The 20,170-nt window shown below is 41.2% G+C and overlaps 1 protein-coding gene across 1 annotated transcript; it reads left to right on the forward strand.

Annotated features, from left to right (window-relative positions):
- On the forward strand, positions 1 to 19,152 carry adamts12 (ADAM metallopeptidase with thrombospondin type 1 motif, 12). Its single transcript, XM_005924439.3, has 24 exons — positions 1 to 767; positions 910 to 1,268; positions 5,873 to 6,050; positions 6,203 to 6,411; positions 6,493 to 6,576; positions 7,359 to 7,483; positions 7,586 to 7,735; positions 8,522 to 8,665; positions 10,284 to 10,428; positions 10,516 to 10,608; positions 10,761 to 10,906; positions 11,083 to 11,252; positions 11,832 to 11,965; positions 12,133 to 12,253; positions 13,174 to 13,418; positions 13,620 to 13,761; positions 13,880 to 14,006; positions 14,654 to 14,864; positions 14,996 to 16,150; positions 16,246 to 16,398; positions 16,595 to 16,771; positions 17,219 to 17,365; positions 17,494 to 17,647; positions 17,836 to 19,152. The coding sequence occupies exons 1-24, from the start codon at positions 650 to 652 to the stop codon at positions 17,949 to 17,951; spliced, it is 4,803 nt and encodes a 1,600-aa protein (XP_005924501.1). The 5' UTR covers positions 1 to 649; the 3' UTR covers positions 17,952 to 19,152.
- Positions 19,153 to 20,170: the final 1,018 nt, after the last annotated feature.

Below are 20,170 nucleotides of genomic sequence, written 5' to 3' on the forward strand. Positions count from 1 at the left end.
TATTCCTCCTTTGTTAGCAGGGCTTTGATTTTTGAATGACAGGTATTTAGTCTTATCATAGAGCCAAAAACGGGATGATGGACTTCGTGCGTGCACGTTTGCACATCTTTGCAAAGCTGTAGAAAACTCTGCAAACGTTTAACGCCCATGTACTAGTGATATATGCCACTGGTAAAGGCTGACTGTAGCGTAGACAAATGCAAACAACAGTTTTGATTGCTAGAGCTGCTGGATTTAAACTGATGCAAGCAACAGTCCATTAATTTTATTTGCGCGTCGAGTCGCATTAATGATGCGCCATCTGCGGCGCAGGAGACAAGTCTCGACACAGGGCGAACCGGGCTACTCTCTGAAGCTTGTTCTTCTGCGGTAGCTTCTTGTTCTGCTCCCTCTGCTCCCCCTCACTCCTGCAAGGAAAAAAGACACTGATCCAAAGAACACTCCTCCCCTCCTTCCTCCACAGAGACATTGCTTTCTCCCTCTTTAAACCATGATCTGGCTCCCAGCTTTCCTCGGCGCATGTTTCCCCTCTGAGCTTGCTCGTGTCATGACACAGTGCAGCGAAGGGTCGCAGTGGTCCCCTCTAACGCCACGGGAACCCCAAAGACGTGGACTCTTTACCAGTGCTTTGAGTTTGGTTACATGAAATATGCCATGTTCGCAGGACTGCACGGTTCTTTTTCTGCTGCACTTTGTTTTGAGTTTGGCAGCTGGCCACGAAGGGCTCTCAGTCTCTGGCAGTCTCCTCTCCTTCTTTGCAGAACAAGGTCAGTGTGCTGCGGTGCAATTCTGTGCATGGCCCGACTAAGTGCATGACTAGAAGAATTTGTATCGTTAAGTGCATATCACAGTCAGTATGCACTAAAGGTAAAAGATCTGTATTACCTGTGTTTAAACTCTGTTTTGTAGGTCAGTTGTCAGAGTCAGAACTGTCCATTGTCCACCCAGTGAAAACCGGCGCAGATGGAGGATTCATCTCCCACTCTTTGTCTCACCACTTTAATGGTGGGAGAATCAGGCGAGACTTGCAGTCCCATCCTCAAGAGAAACAGGTTTACTACAAGGTCATCTTCAAAGGAAAAACCTTAATGTTCAATTTGACTGCAAACAATCACCTGGTTTCAAATGACTACATCCTGGAGAGCAGGAATGGCAGTGCCAACAGGACTGAGCATCGTCTTTCTGATGGAAATTCTTGCCACCTTCTTGGCACCGTGGAAGCGTCTGATGTGCGAGGAACTGCTGCCATCAGCACCTGCAGTGGGCTGGTAAGGTGTCACAGTGTTTTATAGCTGTAAAGGTAATTTTATTCTCACTCTCATTCATCAAATTGAGCTGGTGGATGCTTGTGTTTAAATCAACATGCTTTTATCATGATTTTTTTTTAAATTACACCAGATAGCAGCTATCACTATGGGTATACTGGTATGCGGTTTAGGCAACTCCTCCATCTGACAGTGCCCGTCTGTTAGTTTGCTCTTCAGAGACTTCCCGACACTGTTTGCTGAAGGACTGTGCTGCAGACCTTCTGACGACTGCTGCTTCTCAGACTGACATGAGACCCTTTCCGTCTTTCTTGTGGTTCAGATGTTTTTCGTCTTCTTTCACCCTCACTCATTCATAAATTTGCAATCATGGATTATCTGTTCCTTTAGAGACACTTTGCAAACGCAACAGGATGTGAGAAAGTTTCAGTAATAGATCTTGGCACATTCTTGTGCGTGAGTGAAGCAGTAAAGTTTGACAGATGGACAGATTTTTTTTTAACTTGGGCTATAGTGTTTCTGTTCAAATAAGCAGTTTAACTACAAAACAGAGAGGACACCTGGAAAAAAAAATCAGAGTGATCCAATATATGAAGAAATATTTTTTTAAATACGACGTGAACAATTTGTGGTTCACTGATTTCCGAGAATTTTTAAGTTGTAATCCATCTATTCAGCACACAATCTTATTTCAAAATGCACTCTGGGGTTTTTGTTTACACAATATTACAACATTTTGAAAAGGCTAAAAAGTACGAGTATGTAGAAGAGGATGAACTTCCTGCCTTTGAAATGATAGGATGTGTCACTTTTAGTCACAAAGAATGTTTCAGTGTTCATGTTTGATTGTGTCACAGCAGGAATTCCACTCCTGCAGGGTCTTGCCTCCTGCCTCTGTGCTATGTGTGTGTGGGTTTCCATGCATGTTTACACAGTTCATTTGTAACATGTGACTCAGGACGAGACCAGAATGACAGCCAACCTAGCAACATAATTTATATCTGACCCATTTCACAGCCGCTCATATAATCCTAGAAGGAAAAATGTGTTGCGTCACTCAAAAATCCACATATCTGCAGCCTAATGGCGTTCTGGGGATTTTCCTGCAACACAGAATTCCCCAGTTAGTCCCTTCACTCCAACCTATGAGGGAAACTGCTCTGATTTATTACACAGACTTTCTGTTCTGTGAAAGAAGGTTTATAGCTGCTAAACCCAAACAGAGACCACTAAACAGCTAGACTCAGCCAGACAGATGTGGGAGTGAAGCCCTACCAGCTGCTGCAGAGATTATTCACCCTCACGACACAAGTTGAAATGGACTACTTACAAATAGGAATTCAAAAATAATTATTTGTTAATGTTGCATGAATAGGAAGCAAAAGGGATGGAGAGAAATGCTTTATATAATTAATAATAACACAGAGTTGGTTCAGTTAAATTGTTCAGCTCCTTCGTGTTTTGTTTTAGTAAAGATAATTTCTCTATAAATCTTCTCTGTAACAGTTAGCATTGTTGTTGTCTTTAAATTCAGAGCTGACTGAAGAAAACAATATAAAATCTTTAACTGTCTTCCATCTTCATTTGGTCGACCAACAACCCCAAAAAAAGAAAATTAAGTTATTTATATTGTCAGAATTTTAAAAGTTGGAAACAAAGGCAGTTTTCACTTTTTATAGTCATAATAAATGAGTTACAATTAAAATATTGACCAAACGTGACAAACTCCACCCATTACGCAGCAGACAATAGAGCAGTGCCATGATTCTTCGTTGTTGTAAGGCAACAGTGAAGCTGCTATTACATTAATACCTCCAACTGCAATTTTAACATCCTGCTTCTGGTTGCAAAAACAAGGGTACAGTTGCTCAAACAAATACACTTTTGCATTACACTGTGTCTTTACAGCATGCAGGTAACCCTTCACCTTTTCTATTTACTGCAAACATGGAACCATGAAGTGGATAGCAAAAGGGTGGAAAATGCTTTCACTGTTCCTTTTATGTTTTTTATGGTAAAACCATTAATTTAGGTAAACCTAAAGCTTTCTCAGTGGAGACTTTTCTAATCCCTGAGGCCCAACGCGAAACAAGAATTTACAGGTTCAGACCTATTATACTGGTATTTTCCCCACTTAAATGCATGTTTGTTCCACCATGCACATGAAAAAATGCCAATAATCTTTTTGACCTCTCGGGAAGAAATGAGCTCGCACATAGAATCATCTTATGAATTAAAGAGAGAAGAGAAGTAAGTGTAGGGAAACATGCAACTCCTGATAAAAAGCTAAGAATAAATGCACGTTTGTTTGCCAGTAAATTGTTGTGATTAATCATATTGCAGTAACAAGCACCGTTTGACCCCACCTTTCCTCGTGTCGCTCTAATCACTGCAGAGTCAACAGGCTATATAACAGAGACTTTATTTCAGACCTAGTTGGCCAGCACTCAGAAACCCACAGAAGCAGGAAACAGAAGAAAAGCAGTTCCATATGGCTGATGTATTTAGAGCACAGACCTGTGTTATGGTAACCTCCCCTGGCTTTGCCACCTCACACCCAAACAACATGCTTCCTCAGAGAAAGGGGATTATTGGTCAAGGGGGGCTAAAGGGGAAAGAGCTGGTCAAAGTGAAGACTGATATCCAGTTTAATGCTGTTGTCACAGAAATTCATAATTTCATTCTTCAACATTCTTCACTTTGTTAAAATGGGAAGCAAAGTCCTTGTTAGTATCCTTGCAAGTTTCCTTCGTTTGTTTAGCAGAGGCATCACAGAAGATCTGTACCTGGTCACAAGTAACATCATAACCATATGTATATGTATAAGCAACTGCAGACTGTGTTCCACAGTAGAACAGCATTTGGTATGCACATCAGGCAAAGAAATGGTCTCAGTGTTTGGAACGGCCTCCCTGTAGCATTCCTGCTTGGCTGATCTGTACTCCACCACCTGTCTGTTTCTGCTGGGACTGACTTGTGTTTTCCCACAGGAATACGTACAGGAGACTATGATAGAAAACATTACTAACAGAACTGCCCATCACATGCTTGATTTATTTTCATACAGTCTATGTTTTTCTTGCAGGAACACGATACAACTCCAAAAGCAAAGATATGATGATATATTATTCCACTCACATAGTGTTTGCATGAGATACAGAGAAACAGTGAAATCAGCTGAGTGTTCTCTGCACAGGGCCTTCGGGAAGTCTTCCCAGCTGACTGTAGATATCATCGTGCATGCCTTGCAGATGAGGCCACTGCAGCTCTGGGAGCTCTGGCTGAAGGCCACACTCTGAATAAGTCCTCTTTGACCTTTATCAAAATTGTTTTTAATTTGATATATATATAGGTAAAGTTTGTTTAGTACTTGCAAGACTGTAGCTTTTGGAATGACTGAAAAAAACAGTCCCGAGCAGCTTGTTTCATAAATTCATTACAGCATATAGGGTAAAGTAATCTTTTCAAAGACTGAACTCCCTGAATCAAGCAATGAGATATTCAGCCAGTGACTTTTTTCTTTTTCTAAGAAACAGATGTGAAACTTGTCAGGATGACCCAGAAAGCTGAAACTACTACTACAGTAAACAGTGGGGTAGATCCCCAGAACCACAATCAGCCAAACCATAAATACTGCATGGCCTAATTTTTCACATCTGCCCTTGGCTGCTGAAACTATCTGAAAAAAATCCAAGAATCATGTTCATGTTTTTAAAACTTTATTTATTTTTTTGTTCAGAGAGCCTCTCTTTGCTCTTTGCTCAGCTGCACTGACGCAGACTCTCTTCTTTCCATTCGACTGTTGAAAGACTGTTGGTCATATGTCTGTCAGTCTGTGTTTTGCCGGTTGGTTTAATGAGGGAGGGACAGGTTCATCCTGGATCAGTCTGGGCATGTTTGGACTTATCTTGATTAAAAAATAAAAGCCCATACAAACACTCACAGAGTCACTTTAACTTAAACAACTTGCAACATTCCTCATGAATATGTTTATAAGCAGAAAAGTGAACAGAATTGCATTTTATGCCTGATTGCATGCATGTCCTGTATTTTTTCATTTGCATTCATGTGTGTGTTCACCAGTAGACCTCACTGAGCGGCAAGTGAAGAAGCCGCACCAGTAAGAACACGTATTGGCATACTTAGCAAGAAGTTGTTGTATTACTGCAGCAGCATAGAGAATGTGCCTGAGGGAAAGGCTGATATTCAGATCTGTTCACTAATGATAGCTTCCACTCAGATGGAAATTACTCTGGAGCGACGTTTTTTAGCAGGTTTAAGGGGACGCCTATGCCTCAGCTTTGTGGTGTGGAAATTGTAGAAGCACTATACTTTTTGGTGATTTGTTGTCAGGCTTTTAAGTGGTTCAACACAATAGTATGCTTGATAGGCTTTTTGTTTCACTCACAGTCTGAGAATGCCTGACGTTAGACTTTAATCCACATTAAGTCTTTGGCATGATTTGGGGATAAAATCTGTGACTGAGTACAATACAATGATGATGATTGAGAGTGTAGATTTGCCCTAAAACCTAAGCTTGCTATACCCACACTTGTTGTGTGTTTTTACTGTACACATTTATTCCATCAATGTATTATTTTCCACAGAGAGGCTTCTTCGCCTTGGCAGAGGGACACTATTTTATAGAGCCTGTCCAGAAATCTTCTGATGATCCTGCTGGGAGTCGAGAGCCCCACATTATCTATCCAAGAGTTTCTACACAAAGTCAAAGAAAAAAACGAAGTCTTGAGTCCAAAAAGACGCCCAATCCCTGTGGAGTTCGAGGTGTGTATGTGAGTCCTGAATTAGTGTATGGCGTGTTTGTGAGTACTCTTCTGCTGGTGTTCAAGGATTTTTTTTCCTCTGGCTGTGCTTGTGTCAAGAAAGATAAGCCACAAGTGTACTGCAAATAATGTCTTCAATTATTCACGCTTTAGATGCTCCAACTGACTCCATCCAGGTGGAGATGGAGAGGGAGGAATGGGAGAGGGAGCATCGGAGAGGAGAGGACCAGGGTCAATCGCGTTCACAGCGCTCAGTCAGTAGAGAGCGTTGGGTGGAGACCATGGTGGTGGCTGACTCCAAACTTATCCAATACCATGGCAGTGATAATGTGGAGTCCTACATCTTCACTATCATGAATATGGTGAAGGGTTTGAATGAACTTTTTTAGTTGATGTAAAGGTCTTTTAAAGCCTTTTACAATGAATTCTCTCGCTGTTGACAGGTGGCCGGAATCTTTCATGATGCTAGTATTGGGAATGCCATCCACGTCATCTTGGTGCGCCTCATTTTGCTACATGGAGAGGAGGTACACTTCATCTGAATGAAGTCTTTAAGAAACCTCAATGTGCTTTTATAACATTTGCTTTGGCAATTCTTACACTAAATGTGGAACAAGAAAAGCAGAAATGGATTTGTGAAAACTGAGCTCACTTTCCAGGTTAGTCTGAGATAAGCTGGACAAATTTGCATAGTTTTCTAATGTGTAATAACGAGCTCTGATGTCTTGTATATAATGTGTATGCCTTGGCTTACGGCCTTACCACACCCCAACACACCAGCAGGACCATGCCTTCTTAGTACTTGAGTGGAATACTAGGTGCTGTAAGTTTAGAGTGGATGAAGCTTAGATGTTAGAGCAGGTCATCTACTAATCGAAAGGTTGGTGGTTTGATCCCAGGCTGCTTGAGTCTGCACGCCAAAAGGTCTTTGGGAAAGATACTGAACCCCAGTTGATCTCTGATGTGCGCATCATCGTGTGACTGTTAAACAGAAAGCACTTAGGTCGAAGGAATGTTGTATAAAGCAATTTAACTGTTTGTGAAGAAGAGTGCAGTATAAGAACAAGTCCATTTAATAACCACATTATTTGGAAAATGTGATTGAAAATTAATCAGTTCTGATGTCTCGCCCCTCCTCCTGACAACATCTGAAACTCTAGGTTACACCTCTTTACACCTTATAGTATACACTGGGATCTGCAAGTATTGAAGAAAAATGTTATCAAGTTATTTGCTAACTGTTCTGTAGCTACAGTTTAAAAAAAAAGAACAACAAGTATGTGAAATTATTTGTTTGTGCTTGTTGCAGAAAGGGTTGAAAATTGTTCACCATGCAGACACCACCTTGGCTAGTTTCTGTGCTTGGCAGAAAAACCTAAACCCCCAGAGTGACACACACCCGGCTCATCATGATGTGGCTGTGCTGATTACCAGGCAGGTGGCAGATAACCCAGCATGCATCGGCAACCTCAAAAGCTTAAATGAAATGTTTATACAGATGACATACAGATGACTTGTATGCGTCTCCCCCTATAGGAAAGACATCTGTGCTGGAATGAACCAGCCGTGCGAGACTCTCGGTCTGTCTCATCTGTCTGGGATGTGTCAACCCCACCGCAGCTGCAACATCAATGAGGATTCGGGTCTACCTGTTGCCTTTACAGTAGCTCATGAAATGGGCCACAGGTCAATATGTGTGTGTGAGAGAGTCTGGATTTGTAATGACTGTGAAATACTAGAATATTGTAACAAAGAAAGAGTCTGTAGTTCCTGTGTTCGGTTACTGTCTTCAATGTAGTGTCATAAAATCCCCTACCATTAGCTCACCAGCCTATTAGTGGACTGCTGGTGTGAAAATAATGACTAAGTTTTTAATAACCTGAAAGAAAAGGAAAGGATACCTGAGAGTCCTGTTGTATTGTGGGTGTAGATCATGTAATAGCACTAAAAGTGAAAGGACAGAGGTGTTGGGTTTCTTTTTAGCTTTAAATTTTAACTCAAGTTTAGTTGAGTCCAAAGAATCATTTGTTCCATCAGAGGAGGCTTTAACTATAAAATGAGAGCTGTTCCACGTTCCATTTGTGGTTAATTTCTGGTCTTTTGTCATGTTCAACTTTGGTTAAGCACCGTTAATGTCAACAGCTCGACTGATGTCAAACCACACCATATAATGTAGAAGTTATGTGTATTTGTCTTCTCGTTATCTTGTTTGTGCAGTAATTTAAAGTGCTTTTCCACTTTGTACTGTCATGAAACTCTAGAGTAAGAGTTGTATGTACACAAACAAAAGTAAGTCAAATATCTGTTGACCTATTTCAAATGTGGAAACAAATGTGTTACAGGACTCAGCACATTCACTCATTGTGATTGCTCCATTATGGCAGTGTGAGCCATACAGACCACTATCCTTGTAAAATACTTCTGTGTAATCACGTTATCATGAATATTAATGCGGCTTGTGTCTGAACACAGCTTTGGAATTCATCATGATGGCCAAGGGAACGACTGCGAGTTGGAGGGGAGACATCCGTTTATCATGTCCAGACAGCTGATGTATGACAGCTCGCCTCTCACTTGGTCTTCCTGCTCCAAAGAATACATCACACGTTTCCTTGAGTAAGCCTGAATCTGTACTTTTGTCTAAAGTGGGTTAGTTTTACATCTATTTGTCTTTGTTAAAAATGCATGAGATGTGTGTAATCTATGGGAATTTCCATGTACCTTTTTTTTCTCTCTCTCTCTCTCTCTCTCTCTTTTTTTTTTCTTGACAGCTGCACGGAGATTTAGCAGATATGCTAGTGCGGATTTGTGTTGAGGTTGTGAAATTGATCCAAAACACACATTGGGTGTGGTGTGTGTTGGGGGGGAAAAAAGCACAGGCTATTAAAACAAACATGCAGTAAACCATGGCTGCAATGGCAAGTTTAAAGTGGAGCAAAGAACTGAAGCAGGAAATTATGTAAATGACAGAAAAGTAAGAAGAGCCTAAAGCAACATTCAGAGGGTGGCAACCCCTGCACAAGTATCTGCAAAGCTGGTTTCACACGTTAACTCTGGACAGCTTAGGATGATCAGGACATAGCATTGTTGGGAATTGTTCTATTTATACAACACGACTTAAACACATATGTAATCCTGGAAAAACTTAGATGATGGTGCTGCTTCAATATAGTCTACACGAGATCAGTGCGATCAGTCACTACAGGGACTTAGTGTTAGGGAGTCAGCGCAGTAAAAATCATTAAATTTCCAGTTTATCTGGGCCAGACATCTACATCCTTACATGAAGATAAACTGGTAAGAAATTTCACATCTACAGAAGTGCAAACATATATGATCAATCGATTAAAAATATATTTGTTCACAACACTTTAAAAGTCCTTTTTTAAATCTAAAATCCTTCTTCTCATAAACAAGGTCCTGAATAATCAAGTCCCATCTTATCTTAAAGACCTCATAGTATGATATCACCCTAATAGAGAAATTGGCACCGAGACTGCTGGCTTACTTTTGGTTCCTAGGATATTTAAGAGTGATGTAGGAGGCAGAGCCTTTAGCTTTCAGGCCCCCTTTCCATCGAACCAGCTCCCAATTTGGATTCAGGAGATAGATTCCCTTCTTTCTTTTAAAATTAAGCTTAAAATATTGTTTTTTGTCCCTGAACCCTCTCTTAGGTGTACTGCAACAGGCCTAGGCTGCTAGGCCTAGGCCTCCCTCATTCACTCACTTAATCATTAGTTATTATTAGTTATTAATCTCTGCCTCTCTTGCACAATGCTTCTTGTGTCCAATCTCACCCCCTCACCCCAAGCCAGTCATGCCAAATGGCTGCTCCTCCCCAAGCCAGGGTCTGACAGAAGTTTCTTTCTGTTAAAATGGAATTTTTCCTTCCCACAATTCCCAAGTATTTGCTCATGGGGGTTCGTCTAATTTTTTAGGTTTTCTTTGTATTATTGTGGGGTCTTTACTTTACAATATAAAGCGCCTTAGAGCAACTGTTCTTGTGATTTAGCCAGTTACCACAAAGTCGAGGTCAGAGCTCATATATGTGAACTGGATTATTTTTGCTGTTATAATTTTTGCCTTTTTAAGTAGTTTTCCCAGGTTCTAGTCTATTTAAGTGTTAACGTCTAGGTCTCTTTGCTTGAGTTTGAGCATTCAGATTTTCTCCTTTGACTACCAACCACCATACCCTGTGATAAACAAATATCATATCTTTGTTTATCTACCTTAGTCGTGGTTGGGGTTTCTGTCTGGATGACCGTCCTTCAAAGAGGGACTTAACCACGCCCCTGGCACGCCTCGGTGTACGCTACACCACACATCACCAGTGCCAGCTCCAGTATGGACCAAATGCTACCTTCTGCACTGAGGTTGATGTGAGTATTGCACAAGCACAGAAAAGTAAATCTTGTAGAAAACACTTTCTTCGCTTTCTTATTGTTTTGGGGTTATGTTTCTTTCAGAATGTTTGCCAGATTCTTTGGTGTTCAGTAAATGGTTCCTGCCGCTCTAAACTGGACTCACCTATAGATGGTACTCGCTGTGGACCAGAAAAGGTGAATTGTGATAGTCTAGGTTTTGTTTCCTTGTGTAAACAGACGGGTACCAGCAGCATCAAGAAGGTGGTACTGTCACAGAGACATCAGCATTGTCTTATACCAGCTGAAGTGGTATTTAACTTATATCACTATTCTGTATTCTAATCCAGTGGTGTATCTCCGGAGAGTGTGTGATTGTGGGTAAACTCCCAGAGACAGTGAATGGAGGCTGGGGACAGTGGAGTACCTGGTCTTACTGCTCCAGGACCTGTGGTATTGGAGTTCAGTCATCAGAGAGGGAATGTAACAACCCCAAGTAAGAAATGAGTCTAACACCCATTTGAAATAGTTTTCACACTGTATGGCTATAGAATTGTTTTTTTGTTTTTTGTTTTGCAGTTCACAGGTTTAATGTCATCTGCCCCCAAAATACTGACATCATGTTGATATATTTTAACTGGCTTGTTCAAAGTGTGGTGCTCTTTTCCACAGGCCAGAATTTGGGGGCAAGTACTGTACCGGTGAAAGAAAGCGTTACCGGACCTGTAACACAAAGCCCTGTCCAAATAATATACCAACTTTTCGAGAGATGCTGTGCAGTGAGTTTGACACTGTGCCTTACCACAATGAGCTCTACCAGTGGATCCCTGTGGCAAACCCATGTAAGTACTCACAGCCTTAAATATGCAAGAAGCTTTATTTTTCAACATGCCAGTGATCGCAAACACTGCCAGTGCATTAAAAGCAAACCTGAATAGCAGATCACACAATAGAACACTGTCAGTCTCACAGTACAGTACTGTATATTTTTACTAAAATTAAACTTCTTTTTTTGTGGGACCACACAACAAAATTGAGACCCACGGATATAAAGCGGAAGATTAGTAGATGTAATTGTATGTGTCAAACAAAAGGGGGCAGCATTTGTATTTAAAAGTCCACACTGATGCAGCTGCCGACTACATTACAGCTCAGCAGGGGCACAAAACTGTAACTCACTTCCTGTCTGATGTATTTTGGTTTTTCTTTTCTTCTTTTGCGTTCATATCGCTTTTATTATTGTCAATCACTATATCTTGAAAATAACAGAACAGAATTATTTTCCCTTTTTAGCTCTTTAAAAATATATAACAAAATACACTCACGTCTTAAGTGAGAAGCATGACTCATAACTGGCTCAAATAGACATTTTAGCAATTTGACAACATTAGCAATTTGTTTCATCTCGCCGTTATTCTCAGTAAATCCCTGCGAGCTTCACTGTCGACCAGTCAGCCAGTACTTTTCTGAGAGGATGTTTGACACCGTGACAGACGGAACACCGTGCTTCATGAACAACAAGTCCAGAAACATCTGCATAAACGGCGTGTGCAAGGTAGTGTGGCTGGGTAAGAGACAAATAGAGACTGGGGAGGGCTGTAGTGAAGCAGGCTGATACACTGCAGAGTTACTAAAATGTTAAAAAGGGATACTTTATGGAAAAAAACTTGAATTGTTATGTTTTTGTTTTATTTTAATGTGTTGTGTGTCTTTGGTTTCTAGGAGGTCGGCTGCGACTATGGCATCGACTCAAACGCAGTGGAAGATCGTTGTGGAGTCTGTTTGGGCGACGGCACAAGCTGTGAGACAGTTTATAAGTCATTTGATGAAGAAGGAGGCTTTGGTGAGTGCAACACAAGGAGTATTTTCAACAGCTGGAAACAAATTAAATTATCTCAACATGAGACATCATGCCATTACAAAATTGTGTTGTAACGCAAAACAGACAACCTATTAATGAGGAAAGCTTTGATGTACCAACTAGAAGAGTGTGAAAACACAGAGAATTCAAACATGTCTACAGGCACAAAGTCATTCGAGGACAGTTCATTACCATTACACCATTGTGTTGTTTCTTTGTTGTCATGGCAGCCATCTTGTCCACATGGTGCAGCTGTTTGTCCTGCTGTACTTGGCTGCTGTTATGTTATGGTGTGTGCGTGCATGCATGTGTAGCTACAGGCCCGTGTTTGCATTTGCATGTGCTGCTTTTACTGCGCTCGGAAAAGTATAACTCACCTGCCAAATCAACATGCCGCCAAGACAGATTCATAGAAAAGAGGCTTTGAAACAATAAAAATTCTCTCCTTTCTCTCCTCTCGCTCTCTTTCTGTATGTGTTTGCCCTGCAATGCATCCTTTCCAGATAACCAGCCCAGATGTGTGAGACTTCAAAAGACTTAGACCAAGGCCAAACCTCCCCCTCCTTTCACAAACACACACCTTCCCACAAACATCATTAAACTCCAGAGACCCACTCACTGCTGTTTTCGTCCTCCCCCATCCCGCCCCCCCATCTACACAATAAAAAACAGAGACAGGGCAGTGCCCCCCACGCTGAATGCACACACGTACAGTCACAGACACACACACACACACACACACACACACACACACACATGCCAACCACCCCCACAGACGTATCCCACCCTCTATTAAAGATCAGAGAGAAACTGTCTGGTAGTCTGGATGTGAGTGTGGCAGCAGCCATGGTGGGCCATCCATTACTCTGCTGTGACTCTGACTTCCCTCCTGAATCTCCCAGGGTACGTGGATGTGGGTGTAATACCTGAGGGGGCACGGGACATCCTGATAAAGGAAGTGGTGGAGGCAGGAAACTTCCTGGCTCTGAGAAGCGTGGGGTCAGACGAGTACTTTCTCAACGGCAACTATATCATCCAGTGGAATGGGGAGTATGAGGCCGGCGGGACGACGTTCTTCTACGAGCGCAGTGGGAACATGGAGAATCTCACTGCTCCTGGACCCACCAAGCAGCTAGTCATGCTTCAGGTAGGTCGTCATATTACAGAGGTGAAACATCTTTGATATGTGTAGAAGCTATTAGAGAAGTAAATAAAGTTCCCTGCACTTTATTGTACCCCGTACAATTAAATATCTCTGGGCACTTAAAAGCATAAGACAAGGAGTACAATATCATATTGATGAGATGGTCTCCTTGGAAAGGTACTCATAGTTCATGTGGTTGTTCAGTTGCTGTTTCAGGAGAAGAATCCAGGTATAAAGTACGAGTACACCATTAAGAAGACCAAAGAGACAGAAAATGAGATCCATGAGCCTATTTACAGATGGAGACACGGAGCGTGGACAGACTGCAGCACCACCTGCGGCTTAGGTCTGAGTCACATTTCAGTAAAACAATTTTCTTTCTTTATTCTCTCATACCTAGTAGGATAATTTAAGGATTTTTGATAGGATCATGATATTCTTTCTGGATTTTTGTCCTTTCTTAGGTGAGCAACACCAGCCTGTGCGCTGTTTTGAAGTGGATGTGGGCGTAGTGGATGAGTCTCTGTGTGACCCAGACAGCCGTCCAGAAGATAGACACAGGAAGTGCAAGAATATGGATTGTCCTGCAAGGTCTTAATATTTTATACTTTTTAGCTTTTTTTTGTCGCAGTCTGTACTATTATGTCCAAAAGAATTGCTTGAAACTTAAATACTTCCATTTATTTTTATTAACTTTCATTTAAAACCTTATCCTTACAGCTTTGGTTTGCTATTAACCTGCCCTGTTGCACTGTGCTTGATTAAACTAATTAAAAACAGTGAAAATAAAGGAGTTTTATCACAGATAAAAATTCACTTTGTCGGTTTGAAATCTCAATAATTAGTTTTAATGGCTAAAATGTGTTTGCATCAAAAGAAGTTCAAATTTATAGTTTTGTTTGCTTTAATCGCATCAAAGAGTTCATCAAAAAAAAGAAAAACGAGTTCCTATAAATCACCAGTTGTGGACAACATTTTATTTAGCCAAGTTTGCCATTTTAAAAGTTTAGCTTATTTGGTTAAATAACAAAGAACTAAAATCAAAAAATGCACTTCTTTGGTTTTGGCACTGAAATGCAGGTATTGAGAATACTATAAAGCATTTTGAAAGCTACAGCTCTGTTCACTGTGTGAGAAAGATAACAACATTGTCGCTTGCCTTGCATTCCCCATTTATTTATTTGTTGCCAGCGGTCTCTTTATTCACCTTCTTTTCCTGTCTAACTCCTTGCCCTCAGGTGGTGGGTTGGGGGTTGGCAGCAGTGTACAGCCACCTGTGGCTCAGATGGACTGAGGAAACGAACGGTTCTCTGTGTCCGCACAGTGTTGGGAGAAGAAAGAGTGCTCCACCCTGTGGAATGCAAGCATCTCCTAAAACCAAAGCCTGTGGTGCCGTGCAACAGAGACGTACCCTGTGGACAGGAGTGGCTAGTTGGCAACTGGGAAGAAGTAAGCCTTTTTCTATGAATTTTATTTGCTTTTGACTTGAATCTTAAAGATCACAGACTTTCATGGCATACTGTAAAACCTTTCTTTATTTGTAAGGTAATGTCTTCTTTGTGTTCGTTTCTTCTTTGCAGTGCCCTGTCACATGTGGAGGAGGTGTTCGCTCCCGCCTAGTCACCTGTGCACTGGCACCCACAAAGACCTGTGACCCCTCGACTAAACCTAGGGCCAGATCACTGTGTGGCTTGCAAAACTGCCCAAACTCAAGTCTTCGTAGACGATTTGGGCCTGCATCTAAATACCGCCGCATAAACATCACTAAACCTCACTCCACTAAGCATCCTGGTTCTCCTTCATGGAATCCCATGACCACCCCGGCCACTGCTGCACCTACAACTGCTATCACTAGAACCAACAAGCAAATTACAACTACCATTTCTAACACCATCTCCCTTTCAACTCCTGAAATAATAAATCCAGATGATCATGACTTTAACAGCATGATGAGGAAAAATGAGGGTGAGAGAAGGAAAGTTTTCCCAGTTAAATCCAAATCTGCTGAAAAGGATGGGAAAGCAGATGAAAAAAAGGTAGACGAGGTAGAGGAAGAAGAGGAGGGTAGCACTCCAAATGTGCTGCTCTTCACCCCAGGATATGATTATGTTGTTGATCTGATGACCGAGGAGGACAGGATTATTGATCTAGATGTTTTTACCACAGCTTCACCACTGAAAAATCCTGTTAAATCAACCACAACAGTATCACACTCACTCATCACACCCACTCTCCAATTGAGTCCACTCACTGTGCACATAACCAGGGCGCCGACCACATCTGCATACTCCACCCCACACACCAGTACTGAAACGTGGGCAAAAACCACTCACTTTTTATCTGACCCCCACACCACCTCACATGTTAATCCCCCCTGGACACACCGGGTTGCGCTGACCACTCCCATGTACAAGTACCGCTCAGTCACATCAAAAACTGGTTATCACGCAAGGAAAGCGCCTTCTACAACAGCAAACAAACAATCCACTATGACAGCATTACCACAGCCCACATTAAAGACGAATAAAATGAAGAAGCTTGCTGTGACACCCAAAAAAACCACCACTGCCACTCGTGCTAAAAAGCCTACATCCAGGGACAAAGGTAGTCGGTCTAAGAGCCAAAAGCAGCGATCCGGACATCATGAGAGTAGCTCAGGAAGTGACCAAAGCAACTTGATGGCCATAGAGCCTGTCGATGTGGATGTATTCTGGGTTGTAGGAAACTGGAGTGAGGTACTTTATCAGGATGCTATCCTACTCTCTAACTACAGGCTTGACATTAATGGTAACGTCTGAAATGTTTTTAATCAGAAATTTCTCCTCCTCAGTGTTCAACAACATGCGGGATCGGAGCAGTGTGGAGGACAGTCAAGTGCAGCTCCCAGAACGACGAGGACTGTGCCAACGTGAAGAGACCTGAGCCTGCTCGTACCTGTCACCTGCAGCCCTGCGCCACCTGGCAAAGTGGCAGCTGGAGCAAGGTGAGTAACGTTAGATTTCCTCCAGTCACTGAATCTGATAATTGCGCTTCTTACTTATTAAATATGCTTAATACTTAATTGTACTTACACTCATTGTCTATTACTTTTCCAAATGAAGTTGGTTCATTCAGACCCGACTTTTTTTTTTCTTGCCATTTGTTTATGAGTCGGTTATTGTTTATAATTTTCTCCAAAGTGTCCGGATGATTGCGCGGTGGTGGGAAGGAGGTACCGTGATGTCCAATGTGTTGATTCCCAGACTAAACGTCCTCTCAGACCCTTCCACTGTCAAGCAGTGTCCAGCAGACCCCTTAGCACCTTGATTTGCCCCCACAAGCCCTGTATGAGCTGGAGTGCATCACCATGGGGACCGGTAGGAAAAGCATCCACTCACATCTATGTTTGTAATCATGTTTATAAAAAAAAAATTATAATTTTTTTGTCTTTTCATCTCCAGTTGTGACTATAGTTTGGACTTTACCTGCCTTGGCTTTTTAGATTTTTCCCCCTTTAAATTCAACAATGTTTTGGAGCCTTGTGAGCCTGATTCTTTAATCTTGAAAATTATCATCACTGTTTCTAAAGCTGCCCATTTTTATTTATTTAATTATGTATTTTCAGATTTTGGTTCCATTTCTACTATTTTCATCACAAGCCACAGTTATTTCTGTTCTACTGGAAGATGTGGCCTGAACTGTTTGACACTGAGGATATTTTTTGCCACATTGTGTCTCTTGTGTTACAGATACAGATAGAAGAGACTTAATTACAATCTTAGAAAAAGAAAATTCACCCTTTTGAATGCTTTTGTCTTTCTCAGTGTTCTGCCAGCTGTGATGAAGGTGTCAGAGAGCGCCTGGTGTATTGCCCTGAGCCTCATCGCTGTAGCAACACACTCAGGCCAAACAGTACTGAGCCGTGCAGTTTAAAACAGTGTACTTGGTGGAAGACTGGGGACTGGGAAAAGGTCAGCTATACTTTACACATTTAATGAATCTTTAAATGTTTCTGTGCAATATAAATTTATATTAATTAGGTTTAAAAAAGAAGTAAACTAAACTATAATTTTATATATTTTTTGGTGTGAATTTGCAGTGCTCTGTGAGTTGTGGTGGAGGCCAGCAACAGCGTGCTGTCAACTGTGTAAGCAAAAAGGATTTGGCTGTAATGCCAAACAGCCTCTGTGAGAAGATTTCCAAACCAGAAACACTCAGGAAGTGCAATATGCAGGAATGCAAGACAAACAAAGGTTTGTATGCCAAAATAAATTATTTGGATGAAGATTAGCAAAGCAGATTACCAGAAAACATGAATGCAGTTTCCATTACGTTTTGTTTCTTGAGTGAGTGAGGGAGGTGTTTTGGTCAAAATCACTTAAATTTGATATCTATATGGCTTTAAAGTGTTTGCTCTAAGGTTGTGTTCCTTGTTATGCAGGTCCACTTTGCAAGAAAGACACCATGTCCTCTCGCTTCTGTGACAAGCTGAAGCGATTGGGTCGCTGCTCTCTCAGGTCAGTCCAGAAACAGTGTTGTATCACCTGTGGGACATAGGATGTATACGGCCCTGGCTAACTACAACACTTACTGTATCCTTCTGAAATACTGGTATAAAGCCATGTCATCCACAGTCTAGGAGACCAAAGTATTAATGACCACATCAACAAGCTCCTCTTAATCAACACAAACAAACAAGGATTTCTTTTTTCCCACCAATTTGGGGTTTTGTATTTTATTTTATTTTATTTTTTCTTGAAATATCAGAAAGGAAACAAACCAAAGCACTGATGGTACACATTTGGACTGTTGGAGATGTTCAGTGCTAGAAGAAATGCTTGAGCTATACAATTTGAAATATTTTCTTGGTAAATTTAAATGATATTTGAGAAGCACAATTCAAAAGTTATAAAATCTCACCACGTAGTGTCATAAATTAGGTTATAAATTAAGACAAACTATGGACATTTCTTCTTTCTTAGTCCTTCGGAAAATATCTTTTTGTACTAAAGGTGCTTTTATAGGCGATGTGCTGATGATTAACAGCACATGTTACTATTCTTTTATGTCTTTCTGAGATGAATGGTAAATACAGAATGTAAATAAAGATGTTCTAATACTGATAATCTCAGGCCATTTTCACACATGAACTCGGGTGCAGTCATTGTCTGAAGTTATCCGAGACAATGACCTGCAGTACTCATACACGGGCTTAATTGGTAATCGTATGGACTTTGTGCTGTGGAGCTGGTGGAGCAAAGACACTTTAATGTCTTTTCATTTGAATTTGCTGTCACACAACTCCCATGGGTAATTCCTAGAAAAGTTCAGGGCTGCAGTTCAGTTCATGCGTGAAAACGGTTTAAGTCGATTTATACTTTTTATGAATGAATTTCTTTTTTTCTTTAAAAAAAATGCTTGAACATGTGTTTATGTTCTGAGCTGGCACTGGATGTTTACATTATCATTGGTATATGTTCCTGCTTTTAGTCATTGTTGTTACAATTTTAAAGGATAATTAAATCAGCTGCAGAATCTGCACAATCCTGCAGTTAAACCTGTGGTGCTTCTCCTCTGGTGTGAGATTTACCAATGAGAAAGAGGTGTTGCAGGTCATCCCTCTCAGGTCACTCTAAAGTTGGCCACTGTGTTTAATGTGATGTTGTACAGGCATTATCATTGTCACGCCCTGGGTATGTCACCCTGACTGATTTGTCCTTCTCATGGCTCCATCAATAAATGTGACGATAAAAGACAATTGTGCTGAACATCCATTTGTAAATTTACACCTACACTGTTGCTTGAATACCACAAGTATAAATAACAATATTAAAACCCAATCCAGCCTTCAATAACCTTCTTTCCATAAGTGACTTCTACTTTGGGACCTTTTGCGTCGACAAGGTCATTCTCACCTGAAAGTGCCGCATGCTTATGAATGTGTAACACCTGAATCAGCAGCACCAAGCTCTGTTTCAGGGATTGGGTTCAGCTGGCCCAGATTTATCAGGCTCCTCTGTGCCGGATAACTTGACACGAATGGACTTTGCCCTGCTACACGCACCCTGCGGCTGTCATTCAAGCCAGAGACCAAAAGTTAGTCAGCAGTAATGGAAGGAGTAACACAATACAGGGTCAGTGTGGAGCCTCGTGTCCTAAAACCCACCAGTGAGTGTGTGTGCGATTTCTCTGCGTGTTTTCATTACAAAGCAAACACCCATCAGTCGTATTACCCAACCACACGTGTTGCTTAATAAGCAGTTGACCTCAAAGTTGGGGAATAACTAAAAATATCTCGTTTGATTTCAGTTTCATGGTTTTCTGATGTCATACGTAGTTTTAATCAATGTCATCTTGGATTTTTCATCCAACAATACAGTGTTTTTACTCATCAATTTATTGCTTAAGTGACTGGCCCGGCACAGCTCATTTTTTGCTGTTTTGAATGCAACATAAGTATCTGATTACTGCTTTTTCTTATAAAAGGGCAAATGGTAATAAAATTACTCTCAACAGCTTGTGTTCTAAAGCCAAACAGTTGTGGTTTGGGATTCAAAAGTCAAATGTTTATTTCATTACTGTCTGATTTTCCAGACCTTCTCTGCACAATGCCAACAGTAGCGAACAGAATTTGCATCCAAATCTTTAGGGCATATTACAGATGATGGTTAGAGCATGCATGGCAGGTATGAATTTTATTGATAAATAATATCACCGTGATGTCACGCACTGGTTTGTAGACTTACTGTTAGCATTTTGTCACTGATGATGCTGTT

Source organism: Haplochromis burtoni, unplaced genomic scaffold, assembly GCF_018398535.1.
Source record: "Haplochromis burtoni strain Fernald_Lab_line unplaced genomic scaffold, NCSU_Asbu1 Contig_54, whole genome shotgun sequence".
Classification (NCBI taxonomy): domain Eukaryota; kingdom Metazoa; phylum Chordata; class Actinopteri; order Cichliformes; family Cichlidae; genus Haplochromis; species Haplochromis burtoni.